The sequence below is a fragment of the Taeniopygia guttata genome, chromosome 11 (assembly GCF_048771995.1).
Source record: "Taeniopygia guttata chromosome 11, bTaeGut7.mat, whole genome shotgun sequence".
Lineage (NCBI taxonomy): Eukaryota > Metazoa > Chordata > Aves > Passeriformes > Estrildidae > Taeniopygia > Taeniopygia guttata.
Genome location: NC_133036.1, coordinates 7621148 through 7648446, shown reverse-complemented (window position 1 = coordinate 7648446; position 27299 = coordinate 7621148). Strand labels below are relative to the sequence as shown.

Genomic DNA, 27299 nt, shown 5'->3' with positions numbered 1-27299 from the left:
TATACTAATTTTAAGTTGCAGCCATTCAGTTTAAGTTGCAATCAGTTTTTTAGGATTATAGTAAAAAAAAAAAAGTTGCAGGGAAAACGATAAACATTATTTCCACGTTTTCCAGTGTTTCATACCAGGTAAGAGTTTTGCTGTGTTTTTTGAAACTGTCAAATCAGATTAGACAAAGGTTTTACTACAGCCTGATACAAGAACACAGACTACACTCACGGGTTATTCTGCAGAAGGCCACAAAAGCTGCTGATTAAAGACCTAGACCATAAAGAAACAAATACACAACACTTCAGCCATCATAAACTTAATCAAGTTATGTGCCTTTGAATACACTGGGTTCTTCCAGCAGAGGAAACAGCAGCTTCTTGTTTTTGTGTTAAATTCTCTCAAGAACAACACCATTCCTGTTCAAGGAAAGGAAATAAAGTTACAGGCTGGATCAGCCAGAATTGCTTCCTCCATTCAAGGTGCCAAAACAAAACAAGTGAATTGTTGACAACAATGTGAAAATGCAATGATGGAACACCTGAAAGTTAAATCAACATTTTTCTCCTATTGTTTTAGGTGCAAACATCCAAAGGACTGATTTCACTGTCAAATCCTGGAGCAAGAAAGAAAAACAGCCTCTAACTGCATTGTTCTGATGGAAAACAATCAGCTCGCCAGCATGAAATTTCTTCAAGCGAAAGAAATTCAGAAACTAAACCCATACCAGTCAGGAACAATTTCACTGCCAGCAAAATTCTGAGCAACAGCAGGCAAGAAAGTAGTTTGAAAATACATGGGGCTCCCCTATCTCTGAACAGACACTTTCTTAGTCTGTTCTCAATCAAGAGTTAAGTTTTTCCTGCCTTTTGGACTGTCTTCCATTTGTGAAAGTTTTCAGATGTGCAGTCTGTCAAAATATCTGACTTCTGCCTATAAGTCAAATCCATTCTAAATGATGAAAAGCCTCAAATAACAGCCTAATCTATAGCAGAAATATCCCTATGATGGGAATAGGGCTGTTATTCCTGGGACCTTACACATCTGACTATTGCATGATTTTAAACACTCTGAACAGGAATTTAGTTTCTAGATATTTATGACATCTTCCCCACTGTAAATACCTCTTTCCCTCTGGAAATACCTGAATGCTGCTGCTTGCAAACGCTTACCTCAGACTGTGATGGGGCTGAACTCAGCAGCCTCCTGCTGTCCATCAGAGAATGCTTCATTCATGATTACAGCTGAGGGAACTGTGCAGAAGAACTTTCAGTCACGAGGCTTCTGCTCATTCACCTCCTCTGAATCACACATGCAAGACTTACAGGTAAAAAGAAAAATCAGAATTTTATATCCTCCAACTAACAGAAAATGGTGGGATCATCACTAAGCATGGGAGCTGTGCAGGAAGAAAAAGGACAGAGTATGAGACATACCCAAACCAAGCTTCTCTAGGCTTTGGGGTTTTTTTCAATATTTACAGTAGCAAAAATATTTTCTCAGTTAAATAAAATACATAACAAAATAATAAGGCATTAGAATAGAATCATGATACTGCAGGTGAATTTCTACTGGATGTTACAACACGAGAGATCTTAAACCACCCTACAGGAGGGGTGGATGGTAAGGTTGAGGAAGAAGGCAAAGGAGCCCTGTCCTGAGAGTGTTGTAGAGGTGAGACATCTGCCACAGAGCTGAAACTGCTGAGGTTCATGCACTGCATGTACAAGGTAAAGATTACATTTTGAGCTGATGAAAGGTTTGAGACAGAGAACCTTTTTGCACCTCCAGAGATCAAGAACAGACATTGTAAGATACGTTTCAGGAGCAATGGGTGGTACTTGCCAATAGGCACTGAATCCCCCACCCAGGCCTCTGCAGGCAGAGGTCATGGCCATTAAAACAGAAGGCAAAAAATGATTGAAGTTAACTTTATTCCAAAATATGTATAATTTACAGGACTGAATAAGTGCTTCATTTGTGAACAAAACATTTCAACTTGTGAATAACTTACTAGTAGCTTTGTGTAACACTTCAGTTTCCAACAGAGGAAAATATGAAACAGTATTTTGGCACAAGGTTTTTTCTGCATGCAATAATGTAATTACAAGTTTCACAGTTACTAGGACAACATTCCTTCTTTGGGATTGTCACTTGTAAAATAGGTCTAAGAAATGAATGCTTGATTTTGTCTGGTCACTGCAAGTTTACTGGCTTAAATAGCAAGAATTAAACATGAAGATCCTTTGAAATCCAGATTTGTCCACTAAATAAAAAAATCCCACAGTAATGAAAACAAAAATATTTTAAGGATATTTCTCAGCCTTGCTGAGATGAAGTCACACACGCTTTGGGAAAGACTCACCCATGAGATTTATTACTCATTCATTCCAAATAATTACAAACTTAAATGAGATTGTAATCAGGTGTTGAAGTGTTTAAGCTGTAAAGATATGGCCATCTTTCATACCTAGCTTTATCACAGATGCACTTGCAAAGGTCTGTAGATAGAGGTACTGTCAATCTAGCTCTGCATGCAGGTGCTTGAAGCATGTAAAGCACTGGATGTTGTGAAATGTAGAGCTGAGATCACCACAAGTCATCTATTATATTCCACTGCTAGTTGTTGCAGGTATTGTAAAGCCAGCATATGAAAAATGGTCACAAGTAAAAGGACTTCTGTTATTTAACTCAGCAGTTCCTTGAGGCGTTTCCACCATTTCAGGCTGTATGGTTACATTTTCAGTGAAGAGTCACACGCACAAACACAAACATTCCCTCACCCTGACTGTGGGGCTGAGCGCTGAGTTCTGTTCATTGCATAGCAATGGCACTTGAAACAAGAGAATTCAGTCACGTCCTAAGCAGCAAGTCCTTCTTGCACATATTTAAATTCACATCAACTCTTAAAAAATAACAACAAAAGAAACAGGAGATGCATGATTGCACCATACACTGGTTTGCTACCATTAAACAGCTGTATCCTCACAGTGTTCCTGTTATCAATGGCAGCCTGGTTACTGGAGGCCCATCCTACCAGGACACAAGCATAGCAGCACCTTAAACCAAACAGGAATGAAAAAGCTTGCAAGGCCCAGAATGTTACCAACAGTTTGGTGTGAATGCAACATTAAGATCATGTTTAAAAAATCAGCACATGTCAGAAATATATTAAAGCAAAGGAAGCTGTCTGCCTTAATGATAAAGGCAAGCACATTTGGTTCACCTCAGAGTTGCCATTTCAGGAACATGTTCTTTTGCAAGCCGAGCACTCTATGTTGATTCAGTATCAGTTCTATTACATTTAAAAGGCTTTTAAACCCCCTCTAGCCCCCAGTCCTGCCAACTCTTACATTTCTACCCAGCCTCACCAAACAAATCAATTCACATCCTAGCAGCATTAAGGATTTAGAATACTGGAAGGTAGCCATTGTTCTTTGTTCTGTTGCCCCTACACGACTGGGGTCCATATGACTAATAGGGAAATTCAGCCTCTTGTTTCCAACAGAAAAAACTGTGTATTGTGCCTTGAAATAAAAATTTCTAAGGAGTTAGTTACATACATTAAGTTACAGACACTGAATCAAGTTGTTCAAAACGAAATGAGGTTTCACAAGGTTTCTTTTGCAGCTGTTTAATTTACAGCTGCAAGTATATATACATTTTTTAATGTTTTCATATCCTTTGGAAATGAGAATTTTCTAAACATAAGCAGCTTTGCACAACTAAGAATATGTAGCATTAGCAAACTCGGACTTAAAACTACCAATTTTTCTAGACCAAGACAAAAAGTTTTGGGGAGGACTCCCTCCCTACCCACAGCAGAAAGTATTTACAGGTGTACTAGCAGAAATAGATACAAATAAAGCCACAAGAAGAAGAAGCATCTACTGTCAAACTTTTAGCATTCTGACAAACAAATATGGAAGGCAACAAGACAGATTTTCATTTTTCAGCTTAGTTGTGCTTATGTTCTCACAGAATGCAAGTCCCAAATCTGCTGTTTCCTTTGTTCGACTCTTTATATATATATTAAAGAAAAGCACAAATGAAACTACAGAAGTGCTAATTCAATTTTATAATAGTGTTACACAGGCATCCAGATCAAGATCCAGCCATCACAGCTTAAGAGAATTAAGCAGGAAACACAAAGGGTAAGTACACATAATATTAGTATCACTTCCAGATAAAAAAATTGTGCCAAGAGGCTACAGAGAATCTGATGTTACTTTCTGTATAGCAGCTCTAATGGCAATAGAGAATACAAAGAGTAAGACAGTAAGTCACTGCTGACCAATACTTACAATACAGTGCCTTGAAAATCAAATCAGAGACAAACTGCAGAAAAAGGGAGATAACACTTTAGTTCTACCTAAAAACAGTTGTCTGAAGTTTATTTTATAACAAAGTAAAAAAATGGAAAATCAACTTTTTCTAAGAATTTGTTTAAATGTGAAGAATTTGGAATATTCAGCAATAGTGTTTCAGATCAGATTTCGTGAAGTTTTCTGTGGGATTCATCAAACTATGAAGTCTGGCTGCAGTCTTCACATTTTCACAAAAGTACTTAATAAATCCAAACTGAGTGACGTATGCCAGAAATACATGATCCAAACCTGTTTTTCACTGTTATGAATAATTTATGGAGAACCAAATTAGTGAAGAAATAAGTTAATTTTGGTCAGAAGGTAATTTTGTCTTTCCTAAGACAGTGCAGACATTTAATGATTTCTTAATACTGCACTTTCAATACATGACTCCATGTTGTAGCACTGTGTTCACCTAATTAAATTCCAAACAGTTTTAAACAAATAGAATGAGTAAAAGAATTATGATTTGCATGTTCTAATAAAACACACAAACCTCAGAAGGACTTTTAATTAAAAAGTGCAATAACTGGGTAATGATTACACTTTAAGATTTCATCCACACAAACTTTTGGGTCTTTTCCTGGCAGTTGCTGATGTTAAGAGCTTTGGCTTACAAAGCTTACTGTAAGCTTTGGCTTACAGTAACATGGCAATTATCACTCCAATTTGTAAAGTACTTTAAACCTCGCTGGTCTCTCTGATGGCTACAATCAACTCCTTCTGTAATTCTGCTCCTCAGCACCCAGATTCCTCCTCTTGCAGAGTAAAGACTCACTTTATAAATTCAGAGGTAATGAACAGCTTCTACAGCTGTGGAAAAATACCCTTTTTCCAAACCAGGTTTCTAGTAACTGCCTCTCTTTCACATGTCAGTACAGACAACTTGTACATGGGAATCACAGAAATCAGTGTATGAAGAAGCATTCCCTGGTATTCCAGCCAGGAGAAGAAAGGAGAAGGAAAAACACTTTAACATGTGAAGTTGCAACATTACTACAAAGATATTGCAATAGAATAAATTAACCTAATTTTGTTCTTTATCTTATCTCTCAATTTCAAAGTAGGCAGGTAAGTATGACTCAGTCATATCTTCACAACAAACAAAATTACAAGTGAGGCCTTCTTTTTGTAAATATATCCCACCCTTCAGATGAGAACTCTACAGATAATGTGAAACCCGGGGGTATTCCTCATAGCAGAGTTACTTCCTCCTGAAGAACTGCAAGATTCCGTACTGCAGTTTCTTCAGCCAGGCTGGAAGTGTCTGAAATCATACCTAGAAATGTTGAAAAATCAAACAGGCAATACAAATGGGGTTTCAGGAGGAAAATATATGTTTTGGGATTAATCTGAAGAGATTATTTCAGTAAAGACACTCAACACAGCAATACAAAGACTATTAGGAAAAGACAAAAAAAAAAAAAGGTATTGCTCATCTGCAACAAAAACAAGCTGGCTGCAATGGATGAGTAACTTAACTCCCACATCCTTGAATTGAGAATATACAGCACAAAGCATAGGGAGTCTTGAAAACCTAAGGCTTGGACATACATTTGCTGCTGGGCTGTACAGTAAATACTCCTCTAACAATGGAGGAGTAAAGTCTGTTACAGGCCCATGAATTTGACACAGAGAGTTTTCCTTTAAGGTTACAGAAACAAAAAACTGTCCAGTAGAAAACCAGAGGCCTACATTTCACAGATATTATAGTAAGAGATAAAAATTACTTAAGGCCAGATTCCACCATACATTCACAACTGGCTTAATGTAAATGAAAAATACTGCAAACAGTGGCACGAGGGGCAACCTAAACATTAAAAAAAAGGTGCCAAGAGGTCAGATGCTTTTTCTCTGAAAAATTAGTTTGTGTGAATTTGACTATACTCTGGGAAACTGTGAAAGCTGCAGGAAATGAGGGCTGCAGATCAAAGTGCAAAAGCAAGATAGAGCTGTTCTGGAAGGGCTTCTGTGAGCTGATCTCCCAGATCTGCTGTATGGATTTCCAATTGATTTTGGAAGCAGGAAGTCCAAAACCAGAAGTCAAGGTGAGTGTTTTAAGGAATTTAATTGTCCATTTTTAAAGATTTCTCTTAAGGTAGTAAACCACTGTAACATTTCTCAACTCATATCTCAATAAAGCTAGAAGAATTTCAGCAAAACCAAATGATTCCAGTCTCTGAGGCACACACATTGTAACATTTGCATCTTCAAGACAAAAATAATTTAAGCAAATCCCTTCTGAAGACTCTAAAAATGTTAGTCCCATTTATTATACTAGCTAGAAGGACAACATACTAATTTTCCCTACAATTACAAATTCCAAGTTCTCTTCCTACCCTTCAAAGAGCATCAGAGCCACTCAGGGAAAAAAAATACTGCTTTACACACCTTTTTAATAATAAATATTTTCAACAATTCAAGAATCTCTACGTGTCTAGTGTGTTGGACAGGTATTTGGAAAATGTCAGCTTATGCAGGAGAAAGAGCTGTGAAGGCATAAAGTAAAAGAAGACAATACGGCTGATTACGTTCATGCCGGATTTAAAATACAAGCTACTAAAAAAAGTAAACAGAAGTAGCTTACACTAATAGAATCCTCCCCCATAAGTTCAGGGAAGCATCTCAATTGAACAGGTCAGGTTTTGGTCCAGCACATTGGAACCCTGCATGTAAGCCAGGAATAGAGAGAGAGAGATATTGAGAACAACTTTAAAAGTTCTTCCACTTAGATGAAAGCAGTAACAGCTTCATAAAGAAGTCTGAGGAAAAAACATAGGCACCACATAATTTTTAAGGTTCAAATGTACATTAACACGTTACAGCCCCCCCCCTTCCCCTCTATTTATACACACATAGTTTATGTTAAGTTACATATTCAATAGAGTACCTTCAGCATGAAAAGTCTCTTAGGTCAACTGCTCGTGACAAGTACATTCAATAATGCAAAGTGGATCACTTGGTAAAGCCATCTCTCCCACCCCAATAAGTTAAATTCAAACCACAAGAAACAGTTATATTATGTAGCACTCAGTGGCTGGGCTTGTCAGAGCTCTGGAACAAGGAGCACAGCTCTTCACAGGTCTGTGTTTCTACTGAACTGAACTGGGACTCCATTGTATTCCAGGCTAAGTCAGCCAGAAGGAAGTCATCCATTGCTGTCTGTGTTTCATTGCTGGTAAGGAATAAACTCCCCAGATTCTCAAAGCAGCTATCCATAGTCTGAGTCTCAGCACTACTGAGCTGGACTTTGCTTTCAATATTCTGAGCAGGTGTATTTTTAGTAGCCATATATACTTCTGTCTGGGTTTCTGTATCAGATGAGTCAGTGCTCATCGAGAAACTGGACTGTTTCAGAATACTTCCTAAAGGCAGATGGGTAGTACTGTCCAAAAAGAAATTCAAGTCTGTCTGTGTCTGTGTATCAAACATCTCCAAACCTAAGAAGTTAGAATTGCCTCGGCAGTTATATGATTGAGTGGCACTATCTGAAAATAAGAAATCAGTCTGAGTTTCAATGTCCAGTGACTCCAAAACTGGCTCAGAGTTCAGGGTACCAAGCTCACTCTCTTCAGTCTGAGTTTGGATGTTGGATGCTGAAAAGAACTCTTCAATGTCGAAGTCTATCCCTGTGCTCTGTGACGGACCAGATGGAAGATGTGTGTCAGCATTAGAACTTGTCTCGGACAAAAGGCCACGATTATCCAGTGTCTGGCCAGACATGTTTCCTGAAAAGATGTTTTCCAGATCACTTAGCAGATCCATTGTCTGGGTTTGATTATCTGTTGTATTTTGAGATGGAAGTATATTAGTCTGTGTATTGAAGCTGATAAGGGATTCAGACTTAGCTGTATCCTCATTCAGACTCTTGCAGCTACTTCTTTGTAGCAAGGTTTGATCTATACTTGCAGGCATTAAATTGCTTTCTGGAAGTTCAATGTGAGTAGAAACATTATATGATGAAGGAACATTGTCAAAAATGTCACTGCACATTACAGCCTGGTCCATCTGTACTCTTCCATCAATACAGTCCTGTGTCCTGCTGGTTTGAGTCTCTCTGGAAATGCCACACGTTGGAAAACAGCCCTGACTGAAAGCATCAGTCTGAGCAGCTATGGATGAAGTCAGCTTGGAAGCAGGCAGCAGTGTCTGTGTCTGTACACTGATGGGTAATGAAACCTGGGAACTGAATGACAGATCTGTCTGAGAACAAGAGGACACAGAAGAATTGGGAGTCCAGGCTGGAGCTGGTACAAAGCTCTGTGAGATATAAGATAAGTCAGTCTGTATATTTATTGAAGAAATTTTGCTCTTGTGACAAACATTCCCCAGATCTTGCCCTGTGTTATTTGATGTAACCATGTCCAGTTCAACTTGTACACCAGTACTTACTGGCTCACAATCACCAGAAGTCATCACTTTTGAAACAGGCATACTGTCTTTAAATACAAGTGTTTCTGCCTCCAGGGCTGGAATCAGGATTCCTATAGACTGAGGCAATAAATGTACAGTACTTACAAGTGAACCTTGATTATCAACAGCCACTACAGCAGGTTTGACAGAAGAGTCTGTTGCAGATACATACACAGGCAAGTGAGCAACCTGCATCACTGGAAGTTTAACCAAAGCCACCTTGGGCTTGGGTAAAAGCATCTTTGGTGCACATTTTGGCTGCATTTGGTTTGTGAAGTTAGAACTGCAGGAGCCTTCAAGAGAGGCTGCTACTTTGACTTCAGAGGACTCCAATTCCTGAGTGCCAGGAGCAGTACTGTGGGTATTGCTGAATGCTTCATTTGCTTTCTCTGCCAACTGCTGATTATGCATGGAGGACTCCATTTTCCTTTTCTTACTAGGAGGATCCCTGTGAACATGAGATCAATAATTTATACTTCTTTCCAACACAGAACATCTGCCTTCCATTCTTTTCAGTTACTGCATTGAAAATACCAACTGAAGTCACAGATGAGGTTGGATATGAGAAGACAATTAATCCAGATTAAAATATAAAAAGACTCCATGAAGTTCAGTTTTGCTAAACGTCATTCCTCGCTCTCCCATTTTAAAAAAGAATAAACACTACCCCTTATGGAAATCTATTTCCAAATGGATGTGCAGGTTAAGATGGTGTCTTCCCTTCTTACATTAAGCACACTGATTTGAAGACTTCTAACGTGTTATTTTGAAGTGTCAAAATAACAGACAAAAATAACAATAAAATAACTCAGACTGAGCATTGAAGGGACGGAGCTCTTAAAATATGTGTACGGGTAATGGTAAGATAAAATTAGCAATTTTTCACACAAAACTTATAATTTTGCAGCAGCTGAATCTCAAAGACAGGCTAGGCCTCAGAAAGTAGATTACCCTTTTTGAAATAGATGGACATATTGAAACTATAAATCTAAACATAGATGGTAAAAAATACATCCACCAACAATTGCAACAATGACTAGACTGTACAAGAAAATAACCTGAACCGCATTCCACATCTCAGTTACCAGCTATAAATATCTCCTAATGATGTCTACTCTCACAGAACTGTAAAAGTAGATACAACAAGAATGACCACCATTTATACCAAGCACTGCAGTGTCATCAGTACTTTTTGTTTTCTATGTAGGGAAACCAGATCTTACTGATTAGATGATCACCACTGCCTTCAACAAAACAGAAACTCCTAAAAGCAACAAAGAAACTGCTAACTGTTTTGCAGCTAAAGCAACATGATCCTATTTCCTATTTAATCAACAGAAAGGAGACAAAAAGGCAGCACATGAGACACAAGGGACTTGGTGATGAACGTATCATTAAGTCACTGCTTCACTTTTACCTGTGTTCTGCAGGAATTTCATGGCCAGTTCTGTAAATGTGGGACAGTAATGCTGTTCTGCTGGCATAAGGGCACCCACAAGTACACTGGAAAGTCTTGCCACAGACCTCTATATGCCGTTTCAAATACCATTCTGTGCCATAGGAGTTACTACATTTATCACATTTGTGCTTCTTTTCGGCATGCATTTTCATAAAGTGCTAGAATACACAAGGGAAAGTAAACATTAGCTTTCAGTGAAGATTAAAAAAAGAAAATCACGGTTAGAGGAGAAAATATCTGCAATTTTTAGTTGCTAAGTAGTGCTGAAGTGTAGCATTAATTATTTTTTTAAAGCATTATTATAAATAAGTTTAAAGAAATCAATAGAGAGAATATGAAGTTTGCAAATCTGCTGATGCTACATGCATCTTAAAAATACAGATAAACATCTACCCATTCTAATGCCATCAAAGGTTTCCTGTGGACATCAGTAAATCTATAGATCAACCTTGCCAAAAGAGCACATTAAGTCTGTGCTGCAATATATGCACACTCCTGAGGATCTACAACTGAGCAAATAATCTCAAATTATACAGGTCAACACAAGAGCAAACACCAGAATTTTTCCTTTTCATTTATGGCACCAAGTGCCAGCCACTCACCTCCTACAGGGTCCCTAGCTCAGCATGGGTAACCAACTGCAGCACAGTGCTCTTTCTGCTCAGTAATGCAGAAACAAGTCTTATATGTTTTCTTAAACAGGTTAACTAGTAAACAAATGCATTTTGATATTAAAGCAGAGAAAAGCTTTTAATCCTTGACTACTTGAAAAAGCAGTTAAAAGCATCAGCCACGGTTTAAACCTTCATCAGTTGCTACCATGACTTCCCCCCCCCTTCTTTAATCTGTCTCCATTCATTTAATTTGTGGAGAGGGGCTCTGATCTAGTTTAGAAAAACATACTGGCAACTGTCTGATCAAAAGGTTCAAGTCCTCTAATAAAACATGCAAACATGCAAACTCATGAATCACATGTGCACTTGGAGTTGCTGCATACAGTTCTCCAACTTCTGCCTATTTGCTGAGAGGTTATGCTTGTATCTGTATGCAAAAGCACACACTCTTTGGAGTAGAGACAGGACTAAATCAGTGTGAAAATACTTCAGGAAACAGGAATACCTGTTTTACAAGAGAAAATTGGGAAAATGGTCTGTTTGGTCCTCTAGGGCAGCCTTCAATAGGACAGCAGTAGAATTTCTGTGAAGTTTTCAAACCCTTCCTTATTGGAGTATTAAGTTTTCCATCCTGAAAAAGAACCAGTTGAGAAGTTGACAATTCTACAGGTTTGCATATTCAAGACAATATTCAGAATACACATCAACTATGGCTGAGTTTACACATCTTAATGAGTTGGAGGCATTTTCCTATGCGATTTCAAAGTTTAAATGGAGTTTTTACCTTGTGTGGATACCACTTTGCAAATATCCCACCAAAATTACCAGGTGCAGTTACAACAAGCTCTATGGAGTAGTGGTACTGTATGATTTACTTTTACCACGACACTCCCTGTCCTGTTTCCTGTTATTTGAGCCAAAAAAAATTCCATACAGATACTACCCTAGACTGCTGATTCAAAGTGGTTTTACTTGTTAGTAGCACAGTACGTGAAGCTCCATTAAGATTAGTCAGTGAAACATAACATTTCCTTGATGCTGGAATTCTGTTAGCACTGTTTAGAGTTGTAATAAAAATGAAAAATGCCAAGTATGCTCTGCCACTTAATTTAGATCATAAACCAAATCTCACTTAAGTCTATGAAATAACTGGTATGCTAATTCTGACCCTCCAAACACTAAGTGACCGATCTGTCCAGGCTTTCCATGTGAGCTGTCTTACTGACCCTCACATGTTCATAGAAGCAAGCAACACAACTTGCTCAAAGAGGACCTCAAATGTACATATAGGTAGGACATACTAGTGAGACTGTCCAGATTGTTCAGCCACATAGAATCCCTTCCTTCTGAGGACACTGGCATGGAAACCAGACAAGACATGTATCTCTAGACATACCCTAACTGAAAGGGTCTCAGTGGAAGCATCAGGCATCTATATCCAAGTAAAAAATTAAAACTATTTAAAATCGGATGCTCAAAGTAGCTGAGAGTCTCCTTCCATCCTGAGACTGAATCGGAGGCCAAACATAGTCCCCAGAGCCAGTTACTGCAGTCCAAGATGGCATCACCAATATGATTTTTCAGGGAGGAAAGGGACCATGCTCTGTTTGAACTCTGCACCTGATTTTCCTTAGCACGAGGATAGCGAGCACAGTCAGTAATGGAAGGTTGTTTTCACACCAGTCACTCCCTAACTACCTCTTTGGGCAGATCTCCAGCTGGTCATGTTTACACAGGTTACACCAAACACAGAGAATGCACAAAGCACAACAGTCCTCCCAATGTGAAGCAAATAAAATATGTACCTCAGCTGCCAGGGCCCAAAGGGCTTCACTGCTCACACCCCCTCTTCTTACCCACCTGCAGTTATTCACAACCCAACAATGCTGTCCTCAGCCACTCATGCCTTGCTTTTGAAGTCCTCTCATTTAAACCTCAGGAAGCTGGGGAGAACAATGATTTTGTTTTCCCTCAAATTACCTCTTAAACTAAGCTAATCTGTAAAATGTAATCCCTTCAAGCAACATTTCAGTTATATTTCCACACACTCATCACTGCTACTTGCTGACATTGGCACAAGTTCGTTTTTATTAATGACATACCAGACTCAAACAAGCAATATTTAGAGCCTCTTGACCAAAATGGTCACCTGCCAAATCAAGAAAACCTGGAACAAGTTTCTAAAAAGGGAGTTTTCATGTAACATTTTTACCTTCTAAGCACCTTATACAGCAGTTTTCCCTGTGGGCAGCCCATTCATAAACAGGCCTGTTCTATCTCTGCTTAATCATCACTGTGACTATTGTTGTATCTCCTAGAGCCACTGCCCTAAACAGGAACACGACACAAATCCAGTTGTTCCAGCCCCAATTCCACTTTTTAACCCTGACTTTACACAGAACACTTTCATCACATGTCAAAATCCTCAGGAGAAAAGAAGATCTGCCTTTAAGTCAAAGCTATGCTTGGCCTCTCCCACTGCAGATGATACCAATATGCTGAGTAACTGGCAATTAGAGTTACTTATTCCTAAATAAAAAGTTATTAAGTGTGTTATATTTAACATCACAAACCAACAACTGACAGGGCAATATGGGAAACATGTTCAGCCACTTAACAGGTTAACCTCAGTCAGGTTATTTAAAATGACTGAAATACTAAGGTATAGAATAACAGCAATTTTTTTTTAAAAGCTTTAAGCCAGTAAGATGCCTTTTTAACAGCTGGAACATAGCCTTCAGTGGCAGCGACCAACACACATTACTTGTGACAAGTTGAGACATACTCTACACATATAAGATATTATATATGGACAGCAATCTTGCTTTGACCTATCCCAAGTACTCGTGGCTCTAAATGGTTAATCTTGAATCTTCTCAAAGCCCACCTGGCCAGTCCTGTTTAAGACATTCTCACAGCTTCCTTCCTTACCTATCTGATTTTATGTCCCATGTTTCTACAACATCCAGCCATGAAAATTACTGGTATATATTGGTCCAATTAACTTCTCCCAGTGCAGACACTTGCACTGCAAGGAATACTGACATGGCTTGTGACACTTCAGAAAGCAGGAATTAACAGTCCTTGCTACAGACTTAGTCAAGGTGAATTTAGTGACGTATTGCTTTCCTGCCCCAGAAAGGCTTACTCCAAAGGATTAATTTTAAATGATGTTGCGGTAGACTGTAGTCAACTATTTAAAACATGGGGGTTTTTGCAGCAGATGCTCAGCCATTGCTTCACTAAACAGGACATGGAGAGAAGTGCATTTATTCTTATGATAACAACCATTGTGACAGTACAGTATTTGAGTAACCTACCCCAAGGGTGTGCTACCCTTTCCAGTTCACACTTACTAAAGCCTCCCAGTTATCACAATAATCCACAGAATTCTCTTCTTTAACTCTTCTAGCTTCATTTTAAACTACACACATGTAGTTTCCCTTCTTCCCATAAAATAATATAGCCAAAAGACCAAATAATTAAAATTTAAAAATTCAAGTCTATATCCACTGCTCTCATTTTTTAATTGGCTTATCCTCTGTCACGGAGCTAAAAAAATTATGTATCAATACTCAATATCTTATTTGTTAGGCAAAATAAGCCAAATTTTTCTAATTTCCCTCTGTCAGAAACACTTGCCATTCATCACCCTTAGCAGTTATTTTCTACAAATCTTATGGGTTCATTTTAACTTCTTTGAATCAGATTCTTACCCTACAGTACTGACATAGAATATCCGTCTGCCATATTTTAGGATTGCCCTTCTCACAGCAGCTTTACCCTAAATGCACATTCATGTATGACCAGATTATTTTGCAAGTGTTTCCCACCTCAGGTTATTTCTGTTTACAAACCAGAGCTGATCAAACAGTTTGTTATCACTTCACAAGACTAAAACCTGGTACTGCTGCACTTGACTCTGTTTTTACAGGATAATCTCTATGTAAATGTCTTTCCTTTGCCACTGCAATCCCTTATGGGTTTTAGTATAAAAACATCCTACTGGTGCTACTTTTATTAATGAATATTAACCAAGTCATCCTCCCTTCTCCTCATGAGTATTGTGTTCTCTTCTTCTCCAATAGCTTCTTGCCATCTCATTTGCCAAGTTGCCTCTTCACTAATTTCACATTTCACTAATAAATGCAATCTCCTAAATTATTTTTACCTGGGAAATCAACTACCTCTTAAGAGGGAATGCCAATATTAAAATATTTAGTCTCCCTTAAACTTCAATAACATTTTAGTCTTAATTACAATGCCTTTGAAACAAGTCAAGGAGTTTCTCAAAGTCTGCATCCATACACATTTCAGTATTTATTCCAAGCTATCACCAGATTCAGTAATTAGGTGTATGGAGTATGTTCTAATTCTACAAGGCACTGGTAGCTAACAGCAAGCTGGGTGAGAAAGCAGCATCTCCTCACCCATCATACCCTGAGTTATGTAACCCACCAGCTGCACTGCACGCTCAGAGCATCAGCTCACAACCAAAATGACTCTGCTGACCTGAAAGAACACTTGGAACTTCTGCTGTACCTCCCGCCACATGGAATGTGAGATCTAACACATAACACACAGTAAAGCTGTTAGCACATATAGGAAATGAAATTAAAACATCCCAGAGACACAAGACAGCAAGTACACTTGACACTATTTCCTTTTGTTCCTCGCCAATGAGCACGTGTGACCCACACTTGACTCTGTAGCCATTTCACAGAACAGGGATGTTTATTGTTCTCCCACTGAGGCTGCACTTTCAGCTGTGAATGCTGCACTTGAAGTTTTCCAGGAATACAATTTGTCCTTGCACACTTGGCATTATAATTTTGGGAAAAGCAAAGATATCTTTCCAAAAGGCTCACTCTCAATGTGTGCCTGCTGAACCGTGGTTCTCCTCCCCCCCAGCACATGCTTAGCTCAGGAGTATTATGGAAATGAGGGCTTGTTTCCAAAATGGCATCCATCTGTTTTGCTGGGTTTTTTTAGCTCAGACATTTTTAAAAAACAAACAAAACCCCAGCAGCCATCGGCGTTGTGATGGAGATGGTTTGCCAGCTGATGAGGTTAGGAAATGCTGCATGTTTGCACAGCACCTCACAAGTGGGGCTTTAAAGTCTTACCGCAGAAAGATTGGTGATAAGCAAGTAAAACAACAGAAGCTGAGTCCCAAAGAACTCCTAACTGCTTGTGGTATGTTTACTAAAATGTGCAAAAAATGGTTATTTTCTGTAAGTAATTTTAGAGGAAACCTCAACACAACTGGTCAGCCCATTCACACACACACTTGTGTATTTATACAGAGACCTGCAGGGGCCTTTCACGAGGGGAAATTTAAACAAAAGCCAACGAGAAACACTCCATATTCCCATCTGGAATGGCAGAATGGTTTGGGTTGGAAGGGGACCTTAAAGGGGATCCTTGAAGGGGATAATCTCGTTCCATCCCCGTACTGTGGGCAGGGAAACCCTTCACAATCCCAGATTGCTCCAAACCCTGTCCAACCTGGCCTTGGACACTTCCAGGGATGGGGCCACCTGTGCCAGGGCCTTCCCATCGTCACACTGAAGAGCTTCCTCCTAATATCTAACCTAAACCTACTCTCTTTGCACTTGAACCCGTTCCCCCTCGTCCTGTCACTCCCGATTTTTGTCCCCATCCTGCCTGTGAGTTCCCTTCAGGTACCAGAAGGCCTCAATTAGGTCACCCCAAACCACCCTCCTTTCCAGGCTGAACAATCCCGACTGCCTCAGAATCTCTCGGAAGAATCCCGATTCCTCTCAAGGTGGGGAATCACACCGCCCCTCAGTCTCACTACGAACCAAAGCCCAGCACAGCCAACACCTCAGCCGCCCCCCGGACCCGGACCCGAGCCGGCCGCAGGCCCCGGGGCGGAACACGGCGCTGCGCCGCGGCAGAGCCACGCAGCCACGGCGAGGGGCCGAGCGGGAGGGGGCGGCGGGGCCGGCCCGGCCTCACGGCGGTACCTGGAGCGGGTGCGCCTTGCTGAGGTGCATGTTGAGGGCCGGGCTGTTGGGCAGCACCTTCCCGCAGCCGGGCACGGTGCACAGGATGTTGGTCCGCACTTGGGACAGCTCTGTCACTGAGGGCCGCACCAGCTCCCCGGCGGGCGGCACGTCCCTCACGGGCGCGGGGGACCGCCCCAAGCCCCCGCCACGCCGCCCGGCCGCCGCCGCCATGTTGCTGTCAGCTGCTCGGGCCCCGCTCCCCTTCCGGGGCCGACGGCCAATCGGCGGCGGAGCTACTGAATATTTATGAGGCACGTGGCGCGTCTCCGCCCCCGCCCGCCAGCGCCCCGCGGCGGCGGCTGCGAGCGGTGCGGCCGGGCCCGCGGCACAGTGCGCGCACACACACGGCGCACCGGGAACAGCGGGAACAGCGGGAACACCGACCGGGAACACCGGGAACACCGGGACAGGCGGGGGAACGGCGGGAGGCAGGCACCGATTTCCCTGCCGCTCATTGACAGGACACGAGGGAATGGCCTGGGCTCTGGCGGGAGGGCGAGGTTGGGTACCCGGAAAAGGCTCTTCATCCAGAGCGTAGTCGGACATTAGAACAGACCCCCCCGGGGAAGTGGGCACAGCAGCAGCCTGGCAGAGCTCCAGGAGCATCTGGAAAACGCTCTTAAGTCACAGGGTGGGATTGTTGGGGTGGCCTGTGCAGGGCCAGGAGCTGGACTTGACAAGCCTTGTGGGTCCCTTTCCAACTCAGAATATTCTAGGGTTTCCTGACATTGGAATCACCAACACAACACACAGAAGTTTTCCCCATATAGCTGGCCAAGTTAAGGGAAAAGATGAACACCAGTTTTTGGGTAAAAGCAATGCCATAGGTGTAGCTCCAGGATGTGTGTTCCTGCAGCCCCCTGTGCCTTCAGCTGTAGGCATTCTGCCGCTTGGGGTTAGCACAGAATAGATGGGGTTGAAAGGGACCTTTAAACATCATCTAGTTCAACCCCAAACTTCCAAATTGCTGGAAGAGACCAGCTGGAATTGGGAAGACAAGATTGGTCTCCATATTCCTCCTTGTCCTTACCTCCTCCATGGGGAGACCTGTTCAGCAAGAAGGAACTCCAGAGCTGCAGATGTTTCCTGACAAATTAATAAATACACACCTCCTTGCCTGGAAATGCTGCATCATTCCTGGAGTATCCCTGCTTACAGGAAGTCAGAGATAAAAACACCTCTGAAAATCAGAGATACTAAAAAGAGGATGTTGAAAAGGGGATATAGGCAGCCTTTCCCAGAAACAAGAGGCAGTAGGCCAGGTACTCAGAGTGTTTTAGAGCACTTGGGAACTTTACCTTTGTGGCAAAACACTGCCCTCTCAGGCATTTAGGTTATTTTGGAGAGCACATTATGAAGAACAAGTTGCACTTAATGAAATATATGCTGGAATCTTAATGGATCTGAATCCTGAAAGTGTGGTGAAATGTGTAAAGAGCCAGCTCTTAATGTCTATCACACCAAACCTGGAATTCTGCCACATTATGTTAAGTACTTTGTCAAATCAACATATAAATCACACAGGTGGAATTCCTAAAATCCACTAGCAGATAGTCCTAAACCTGTTTTCATGTGTGAATTATAGAGATGCTGAAAATCATACCAAAAATCTGTATATGATAAGTAATGTTTTCAAGTCAGGCCAAACAAACTTTTACTAGAAGACTTAATTTACACATTTATTTACAGTCTGAAAACAAAAACATGCCCACACAACCTCTGGAAATATGGCTGCTTCTGCACACTGAGATATTGCAAGTATATTGGAATTCTACATACACCAAGTACACACAAAACAATCCAGATAACAGAATTAAAAGTAAAAACTTGTACATTTTAAATGAATCTTCAGATCAAATCAATCTCTAAAAACAAAGTAAAAACTTGTACATTTTAAATGAATCTTCAGATCAAATCAATCTCTAAAAACAAAGCAGGAAATATCTATACAATGGCCAATGTTTACAAGCTCTGAAGAATTCCATTGCAAAGCTGTTTGCATTAGTAACTGTTGCCATCTTGATTCCATATTCTTTGTTCCTAAGCAAAAATCCAGTGGCAACAGGCAAGGATTTCAGAAGTATTGAATATTGAGATATTCTAAAACATGTAACTTCCTCAAAAGAAAATATTGTCTCTTCCATTGTATTCTTCCAAGACAAAATTTTGTAAGACATTAATAGCAACAGGCAGATTTTCAAGTATTTCTTACTGGCTGTTGCACTTGGTGAGAAATACTTTGGAAGCTGAATTCATTAATACCTCTTAAAACTAAATGGAAGCTTTGTACAGACATATGGATTCCAAAAGTCCATTGTCCCCCATGCCCTAAAATAGTCTTAGAATACAATTTATCTACTTAGAGAAAAATATGCCTGACCTGCAGACCTGGAGCCCCACCCATTTGAAAGGGATTGTTCCCATGTTCCAAACTGGGCAGGTGTTCTGTCCAAAATATGAAAAGCCACCTGGAATATTGCAGCCAATCTACAGCTATAATAGCTACAGCTATAATTGTGTCTTTATTAACTTCACAAATACTATTAAAATACAGTTAACAGCAGTCATCACATTTAAATTTAAGATAACTATCATCTCTGCTTTAATTTTGCAACTAGCTTTTTTATTAGTTAAGGCTAACTTTGTTAAAGATAACTGTGGAAAAATAATTCAAGCAGAGCCATAATTTGGAAAAAAACTTTAAGGTATTTAAGAGAGAATAACTTATTTTTAAAATTCTTATGGTGATTTAGATTAATACCAGTAATAAATGAGTTGTGTATTTCTCTATGAATCAGTTTTAAATTAAGGGCTTACAAAACTTTCTGGATATAAACCTTTTTTCTCTTTAATTTTAAAATAATTCCTAGCTTTATGTGGTATGCATGTTAGGAGTGGTGAAAGTGGTGCATCAGCCATACCTGGGGGGAGAGAGAGACACAGATAATTGCAGTTGTGCTCAACTACTACTACCTTTAATAACTGTTAATAAAACTGAAACACAAAATGAAACCACTAAAACCACAGCTTGAGTATCCATGTACAAACCAGTAATTCCAAGAATAAATTGTTATATATTTAGACATAAGTTTTTAAAGTGGTAACATTTTTATTCTACTGTATTTATTTTTCTAAACCAACTATGAAGTTGCTCCCTTATGCAAGATACAAGCAGAATGTAAGATGATAAAAATATTTAAAACTCTGAAATTTCTATCCATTTTACAGAGGTGGAACTCTTACCTGCTGGTGCCAAGGATTTCAGTGATTCTAAAAGATGTGGACTAGAAAACTTGACCAAACATCTGAATGGTTCTTTTTTATGCAAAACATCCATTTTAGGATCACTTTTAAAACTTGTCTCAAGCTGTTAACACAAAATATAACCAGTGAGTATAAGCAATGAATATATTTTATTCATGTGTTATTACATATTACATTTAAACATTTAATAAGACTGTTTCCAATTTGTAATGATAACATGATTCCAGCTGGAAGAATGTTGTAGTAAAATCTGAGAGTGCCACCATGTGGCAGAGTTTTCTGCTGAAAGCAAGAGGCAGCTTGTTCAGCAATACTGTAAAACATTAGGTATTTCTTAGAATTTTCAATTTATCTTTTCATGCAAAAAAACCCTGTGCATCACTTAGAAGTCAGTTATGGTGTCATACATAGCATAAGCTTTGTATGTACTTAAAAAAACCCTTATTTCTCATGCTCCAACACACTGCTAGTCTAAATCTACCTTTATTACAAAAACTGGTTGAAATGCTGAGTTCACAAGGCTGAAAGACTGAAACAAGATCTAAAACTCTGACCAAATTTCAATCTGTTTCTCACAGAGACATTTAACACATTTTTTTTTTTTTAATGTCCTCCCTAAAGTTTAAAAAACTCTACAGTATTTCTTACATTTGAAATTTAATCAAACTACCACTACATTTAACTTAGAAAACTCCAAATCAAATTGGTTGCTTTTCCTACCTTGTATTGTGCAAATTCAAGTTTTGGTTGGGGACCACTACCAAAAACTTCCTGATTCAGTCTGTGGATCCTTTCTTTCTCACTTCTGTTTTCTTGAACTATCCTTTTATCTGCTGCAGGGGAAAAGAGCAGGAAAAAGAAAACAAAAAGACAACATTGTCAGCTCCTGCAATCCTGTTTTTCTGATCTGATTATTCCAATGAAAATTTGTAAACAATAGTTTTAATTAATTCATTGCACTCTTTTTTTGGATAAGGTAGTTGTCTCTATCATTTATTTATATTTTCAGTTCCATACCAAGAGAAATACACAAGCTAATGGGAGATGCTGGGCATTGAGTGGATTTGGTTTCTATGTCCAGTACCATTCACGGGAAATACTGACCTCTCCCAGTGCCGGTTGGTATTAAGGCACCAGGGATGGATAAACATAATGGGAATGGAGCAGATGTATATTTGCTTTTATCAATCTCATTTCACAAGCCAATAGGAATGACATTTAAACTGCCTTTACATTTCAAATATACATACCATTTTCTGGTTCCACATCTTCTCCTTGCAGAGGTTTTGCAGTATGAGTTTGGAAGTTCTAAATGGAGAGAGAGGAAAAAATTATTTTACTTCAGTTCTACTTTTAGAACCTCTAGCTGGAAAGAACTTTAATATATTTTCTTTTCTTTCTCATTCTGGAAGAGTGATCTTCCAAATTTTGACCATTACTAGAAGTCTGGAAGTCATCCTAATTTTGAAAAAAAATGCCTGTCTTAGGATATTTGTGAACATTTTCCTATTTACAAGTTTTGCATGGATGAGCAGACTGAGCACCCATTCCAACAGCCTTCAACTCATGGTTCTAGGAAGCGTAATGAAAGGGTGCAAAGAAGCTTAGGACTGAATTATTAATAAAATTTTTAGTCTGAGTTTAGCCATCAGGAATTACAATAATGGAGTATATGGGATACCAAATAATTTCATCCCCATTGCAATGTTACCTTCATGAAAGGCTGTCGACCTCAGTAGTTCAATATTATTTTAACTTGATGGTCTCTTGGAAAAGGTGAATTTTCCCCCATGCTAGGGGGTGACAACTAGGCCTGAAACAAAAAGCAAGACTTAGGATTTACTTGTGAAGTTGCTCACCTGACTATATCTTTTAAACACAATATCTTTAAGGGAGTTTAAACAATGACTTCGAAGCTCCATTTCACGGATGTCATGGTAATTGGTAGCACCAATCAGGGCCTTCAAATAAAAATTGAAACTGTTTTAACATCAGTCTTAATCATCACTGTGCTTGTAGTATGTAAAAAACATAGCATCTCTAGACATTGTGATGTTTTTGTTCCAAGGCAAGCAACTGCCCTTTAACTAGGATTTTCATATCTGAAAAAATGTTGCAGAGATTGTTATACAGCTCACGTTAATATTTAAAAGTATTTACAGTATTAACAAGCTAAGTCCCATAGTCTTATCAGATGAAAAATAAACAAGCAGAATCATAAAATATTTGAATTGCTACTACAGAAATGTGAGGAAATTTCTAAATAGAGGAAAAAATACCACCAAAGCTGATCATCACAAGTTAACAGAAATGAACAGCATTCCCTGATGAGTTCATATGCTTAGTTCTTGAAGTTAACAGTGTTGATCTAATATTCTTCCTCCTCTGTGAGACATTTTAAAGGAATACTGCCCAGGACTTGGCTAAGAAATTAAATTCAGAGCAGTAAAAATCCCAGTAAACTGAATTTATTCAGAATGCACCAATCCAAAGGTTTGGGTTTTGCCCCATTTTTATCATGACCTAAGGAGAAAAACAAATTACAGAGTTTAGCAAATTATGTTAAGTGTCTTTATCAATCCTCTTAAAAGCTACCCCAATTATAGCTCCAAATGACTGTGGGGAAGTCAGGGTCTGAGAAGTTTTGATCTGTACCTGACACAGCAGAGGCAAGTTGCTCTTCAGCACTGAGGCAGAAATGAAGACATAGGGAGTCTGTGAATGGTACACAACATAGCTGGGTTTGTACTGGTTTGGTTTTTTATATGGTGTGCCCCAGGCAACTCTAATCCAGATTGCATTATCCTCATATTCCTTAAAGGTGATGGTGACCTGATAGGAAAAGACAAGTTTTGATTTACCAACACATTTAGGTATCCATAAATATTTACTTATCTTTTAACATCTCTGTTCGCAAGATCCAAGCATAATTTAGTACCACTGCTTGAATAAGAAAGAAACTAAGAAAAGACTAAGACTAAGAAACTAAGACAGAAACAAAGTGGTGTAAGGATTGTATTTAAATAAAATTTACACAGAAAAACAATAACCTCACAAACTGGGATAAAAAGAAGAATTACCTTTCAAACTCTAATATTACTTTTCTTCCTGTCAATATACACTTTTTTCTGAAGGTTGAAAATAGAAAATAGCTTATTACAAAAGCACTGACCTCCCTTTTGGGAAAACAACATTAAGATGTCTGTTTAGAAGGATGGCTAGTGGCAATAATTCCAATATGTCAATTTTTGGAGAAACTAAGCTTTTGATCAGCTTGTGATTTCAGACCTGAATATAATATTTATCACTGCTCAAGAACACACAATCAAAAGTCTAAACATTCCATTTTCTGTTTTTGTCTATTTGCTCCTTGTTTACTTCTGTTTACCTTGACTCAAGTAAAAACTTAAAAAAACCCCAAAAAAACAAACCAAACAAAACCCCCAAAATATTGCAAAACTTTATTGTAAGAGAGTGATGTGAACTGCAGCTGACTGGCTGTGAGTGTGATTTGGATCTGTTGCCCTCTCCTGTTGTGGGTGGGAACCCAATGGGCGTCATGGAGTGACACAGGTGATCAGGCACAGGCATTTTCTATTCCCTTGCACAAATGAAGCTGGTGAGCTAAAACAACTAAGGGCTCCTGCCAACTGGGCAAAGATTTGATAAAAAAAACCCCAGCATGCTGCCTTTCTTGAAGCCAGTCACATTTTAAGACAAACTTACATTTTATTTCCTTCCAGCATAATTGTGAAGTCGCTAAACCAGGTATGCAATACATTTTTCCTGTTTCACATGCAGTTCCTATCATTCCCAAATGAATAATTCCATTTAATTCTTGACTCAAACCGTGAGGAATAGTTATGAAAACAACATACTGACACCAGAGCCATGAAGCAAATTTAGAATGGATTAATTCTTACATTTTTCAAGGTTGACTGAAGTCTTCTTTTAAACCTTTTTTTGAAATCTGTTATGTCAAAATACTCCACTTCTTCTCCTGTTACGTGAGACAAAAAAAAAAGATCTGTGTTTACAATAAGCAATCTAGAGATGTTTTTAGTTTTGCTGAAACAAAATTAAGCAGAAAAAATTAAAGTTGCATAACCTTATACAAAAAGCTGTATTTTAATTCTGACTCATAATATTGCTATACAGAGAAAAGATTAATATTTATTTAGTAATTACTAAGATGTAATAATTGCTTGAGAATTTAATGGAACATTAAAGATAATCTCCATAGAAAAATCCATACTAGGTTGCAGTAAAATGTTAAAAATCTCTCTATAAAAAAAATCCAGATGAGACTAAATTAAAATGTGGTTGAAATGTAGGAGATGAGGCAGCACAGCACTAAGTTGCTGAGAATTGTGAGATTACAGCAAGGAAAGACATTTTACCTGATTTTTTCATCTCGTAAACACTCCACATTCTTTTGTTTTGGTAGATGTGGTTGTCTAGGAAAAATAGGAACTGCTTAATAATATAATGTATTACCAGACAGGAAATAAAGGAACAAAGAATTTTACAATACTTTTATAGACAAGTTACTTTAAAACATATGACTTCTAATAATGCAATATAATGTGTTAACATTCTTGAACTACCACTCATAGCAATCATAAAAGCAAAATAGTTTTTTTATTAAAAGAAATGTGAAGTTCTTTTCTAATTTGGTGAGCAACTAATAAAGGGTTCAATGTTTAAGGAAGGGTTTTACATAAACTGCCAATATGTAGATCGTCAGAAAAAACCTTGAGATTTAAACTACTGTCTAAACAAGTTGTGAATTGATATTGGTTAGGAGTTAGATACTTTTGTTGATCTTGAGCTTTTTGTAACAGAGGCTACAACCAATAAGTTTCATCTAAAATATGATGTGCTTGCCTCAAATGCATCTGCAACACACAAGGGTCATCACTATGTAATTAAGGGCATTATCAACTTACTCAGAAAAAATAAATGTAATTTTAATTCACTTTTTACTTACAAATTATGTCTAGAGCTGCTGCTTGCTTTATGTCTGCAGAATTTTCCTAGAAAGAACAAAAATGCATTGTGAACTACAGGTCCAGAAGGCCCAATCACCCTGTTTATCAAGCGAAAAATAATCTCAGTACTGGTAATTTAAAGGACATTGCACTGAAGGCCACAGCATGTACACTCTCTTGAAAGGCATCACACCTGGTCCCAAGTTTTGAGAAATCAATATTGAAAACTATTTCAGCAAGGTTTAAATGTTCCTCTGCAGAGGCAGCAAGAGGAACATAATCCTTACAGTGTGATGTACAAGCAATTAGAAACAAAGTTAATGGGTATTTGTGACAATGCAACAGTGACTGGTATTTCACTGTCAGGAGTTTTAACATACTGGTTATTGCTTATTTATGCTCTACAGCATGACAAGATTTTAAAGAAACTGCATGACACAATTTGTTACAGATACAAGTATTTCAGAAAAAATGTTATTTTAAAATATGGCATTTGCCATCTTGTGAGAAAAACTTAAGTTTCTTTCCTGTAGTTTGATCTACAGTCCAGGTAAGCAATTTTTGAGTATGAAATTAAAAGAGAATCATAACAAAAGCTATAGAATTCAAGATGTATCAGTAATAACTGCAGCTATCTGGGTTATGATTATAGACTTCTGGTACATATAAAGACTCCTGGTACACTAAAATCAGAGCTTGATCATATTTTTTTTTTCCTTACAGTATGCTGAATGGAAGTAATTCTGGCCAAGGAAAGTTAAAAACAAATAGAAGTCTAAAAGATATAAACTGGTGCTATCATTACCCATACTAAATAGCTTTAAATCAGGACTTTGTAATGAGTATACATCTCAATCAATGCCTTTATTTTACAATTTAGAAATACACCAATTTTTTAAAGGTTTAACATACTGAGCTTTTATCTACCATATGTAACTTAGAGCTCAACACATACTTAGTATAACACAGACTTAGTATAGAGCTGTTCTACACTCCTACAGATCAGACAAAATCAATGGTGTTACCAGCTCAGCTTTACATTTGCCAGACTACAAAGTGCAATGTGAGGCCGTGTTGTGGCCAAAGATAAATGTTTCGGTGTTTTTTCATGATGCTTGTCATGCATCCTATATGTCACTGACATTTTTTGAAGGAGAGGATTTACCTCACAGAGCTGAACAACTTCTTGGGAAATGCTGTCCTTTATCTGGTGGAAATTTAGAGTCTGCAGCTGTGCCTCAGAGAGAAAGCCCCATTTCTGCAGCATCATCTTGATTTCATCCCTTGGGATTTTTAACACAGTTCTTCGGATGTATTCAGCCACAGTTTCATCCATGATGGAAGCACCTGGAAAGCTGAAAGGTTAAAGAAGGTAAGACCAAGCCACAGCCAGTCTCAGGGGACTTGCTCCCTCCAAAGGATGTACACCAAAGGTGTACAGAGCTGCACCTCAGCACAACTGGCTGACATTGATGCCAGCCCTAAGTGCAGCACTACTACAGATTGAGACAGTGGCACGTTAAAATACATGCAGTAATTTACACAGACACTGAATCACAGAATATCCTGAATTGGAAAGGATCCAAAAGGATCAGAGTCCAACTCCCAGCCCTGTGCAGCACACCCCAGGAATTCCACCAGGTACCCGAATGTGTTGTCCAAACACTTCTTGAGCTCTGTCAGGCTTGGTGCTGTGACCACTGCCCTGGGGAGTCTCTAAACCTCCGCTGAGACAGCTTCATGTCATTCCCTGGGATCCTGGATCGTCAGAGATTACTGCCTGCCCCTCCACTTCCCCTCAGGAGAAAGTTGTACACTGCGACGAGTTCCCCCCTCAGTCTCCTGTTCTTCAAGCTGAACAGGCCAAGTCTTGTCGCGCCCTCAGAAGTCTCCCTTACTGACCGAGGCCTGGTGCGAGCAGAGGGACGGGGCGCTGGGTGCCGCCCAGGGCTCTTGCTGTCTGTCCGGTCCGATGAGTGTCCGGGTCCCTCGGCGCGCAGAACCCCGTGACTGACTGACTGACTGATTGACTGATTGAATGACTGACTGACAGACTGACTGACTGACGGACCGACCGACCCCAGCCCACCCCACCGAGCCTGACCGGGCCTGGCCCACCCCGGGCGCCTCACGCCGCTCTCGCGCCCGCCTTTCGAACCGACCAATCAGAC

At 39.3% G+C, this 27299-nt stretch overlaps 2 protein-coding genes across 4 annotated transcripts; both read right to left on the bottom strand.

Moving 5' to 3' along the window:
• Window positions 1–1903: 1903 nt before the first annotated feature.
• ATMIN (ATM interactor) lies at window positions 1904–17113 on the bottom strand. Of its 2 annotated transcripts, XR_012057713.1 has the most exons (5): window positions 16832–17113; window positions 11347–11472; window positions 10186–10385; window positions 7246–9216; window positions 1904–7021 (listed from the first exon to the last, which is right to left on the bottom strand). XR_012057713.1 is itself a non-coding variant. In XM_002194855.7 (4 exons), exons 1-4 carry the CDS (start codon window positions 17042–17044, stop codon window positions 7386–7388), a joined length of 2370 nt encoding a protein of 789 aa, XP_002194891.6. In that variant the 5' UTR covers window positions 17045–17113; the 3' UTR covers window positions 1904–7385. The 2 variants fall into 2 exon arrangements, 1 of the variants encoding a protein (XP_002194891.6); XM_002194855.7 differs by having other exon boundaries at window positions 1904–9216.
• A 1426-nt stretch (window positions 17114–18539) lies between these two features.
• CENPN (centromere protein N) lies at window positions 18540–27289 on the bottom strand. Of its 2 annotated transcripts, none has more exons than XM_002197085.7 (11): window positions 27031–27289; window positions 26294–26483; window positions 25128–25173; window positions 24538–24594; window positions 24061–24137; window positions 22793–22969; window positions 21997–22098; window positions 21388–21445; window positions 20858–20970; window positions 20117–20240; window positions 18540–19794 (listed from the first exon to the last, which is right to left on the bottom strand). In XM_002197085.7, the coding sequence occupies exons 2-11, from the start codon at window positions 26462–26464 to the stop codon at window positions 19679–19681; spliced, it is 1041 nt and encodes a 346-aa protein (XP_002197121.4). In that variant the 5' UTR covers window positions 26465–26483; window positions 27031–27289; the 3' UTR covers window positions 18540–19678. The 2 variants fall into 2 exon arrangements, with proteins under 2 accessions (XP_002197121.4, XP_041574530.2); XM_041718596.2 differs by having other exon boundaries at window positions 19539–19794; window positions 27027–27160.
• Window positions 27290–27299: the final 10 nt, after the last annotated feature.

What these genes read in the sequence shown, in the direction of transcription:
- CENPN (XM_002197085.7), bottom strand. Translation starts at nt 26,464, where the DNA reads ATGGATGAAACTGTGGCTGAATACATCCGAAGAACTGTGTTAAAAATC. An exon ending in TTCAGTCAACCTTGAAAAAT is followed by an intron (nt 22,970 to 24,060) that starts GTAAGAATTAAT and finishes TTTTCCTATCAG; the next exon opens with GTCACCATCACCTTTAAGGA. An exon ending in AGATGTGGAACCAGAAAATG is followed by an intron (nt 20,971 to 21,387) that starts GTATGTATATTT and finishes TTTCCCCTGCAG; the next exon opens with CAGATAAAAGGATAGTTCAA.
- ATMIN (XM_002194855.7), bottom strand. Translation starts at nt 17,044, where the DNA reads ATGGCGGCGGCGGCCGGGCGGCGTGGCGGGGGCTTGGGGCGGTCCCCC. An exon ending in GCAAGGCGCACCCGCTCCAG is followed by an intron (nt 11,473 to 16,831) that starts GTACCGCCGTGA and finishes GTTCTTTTTCAG; the next exon opens with GATGGAAAACTTAATACTCC. An exon ending in GAAATTCCTGCAGAACACAG is followed by an intron (nt 9,217 to 10,185) that starts GTAAAAGTGAAG and finishes TCATGTTCACAG; the next exon opens with GGATCCTCCTAGTAAGAAAA.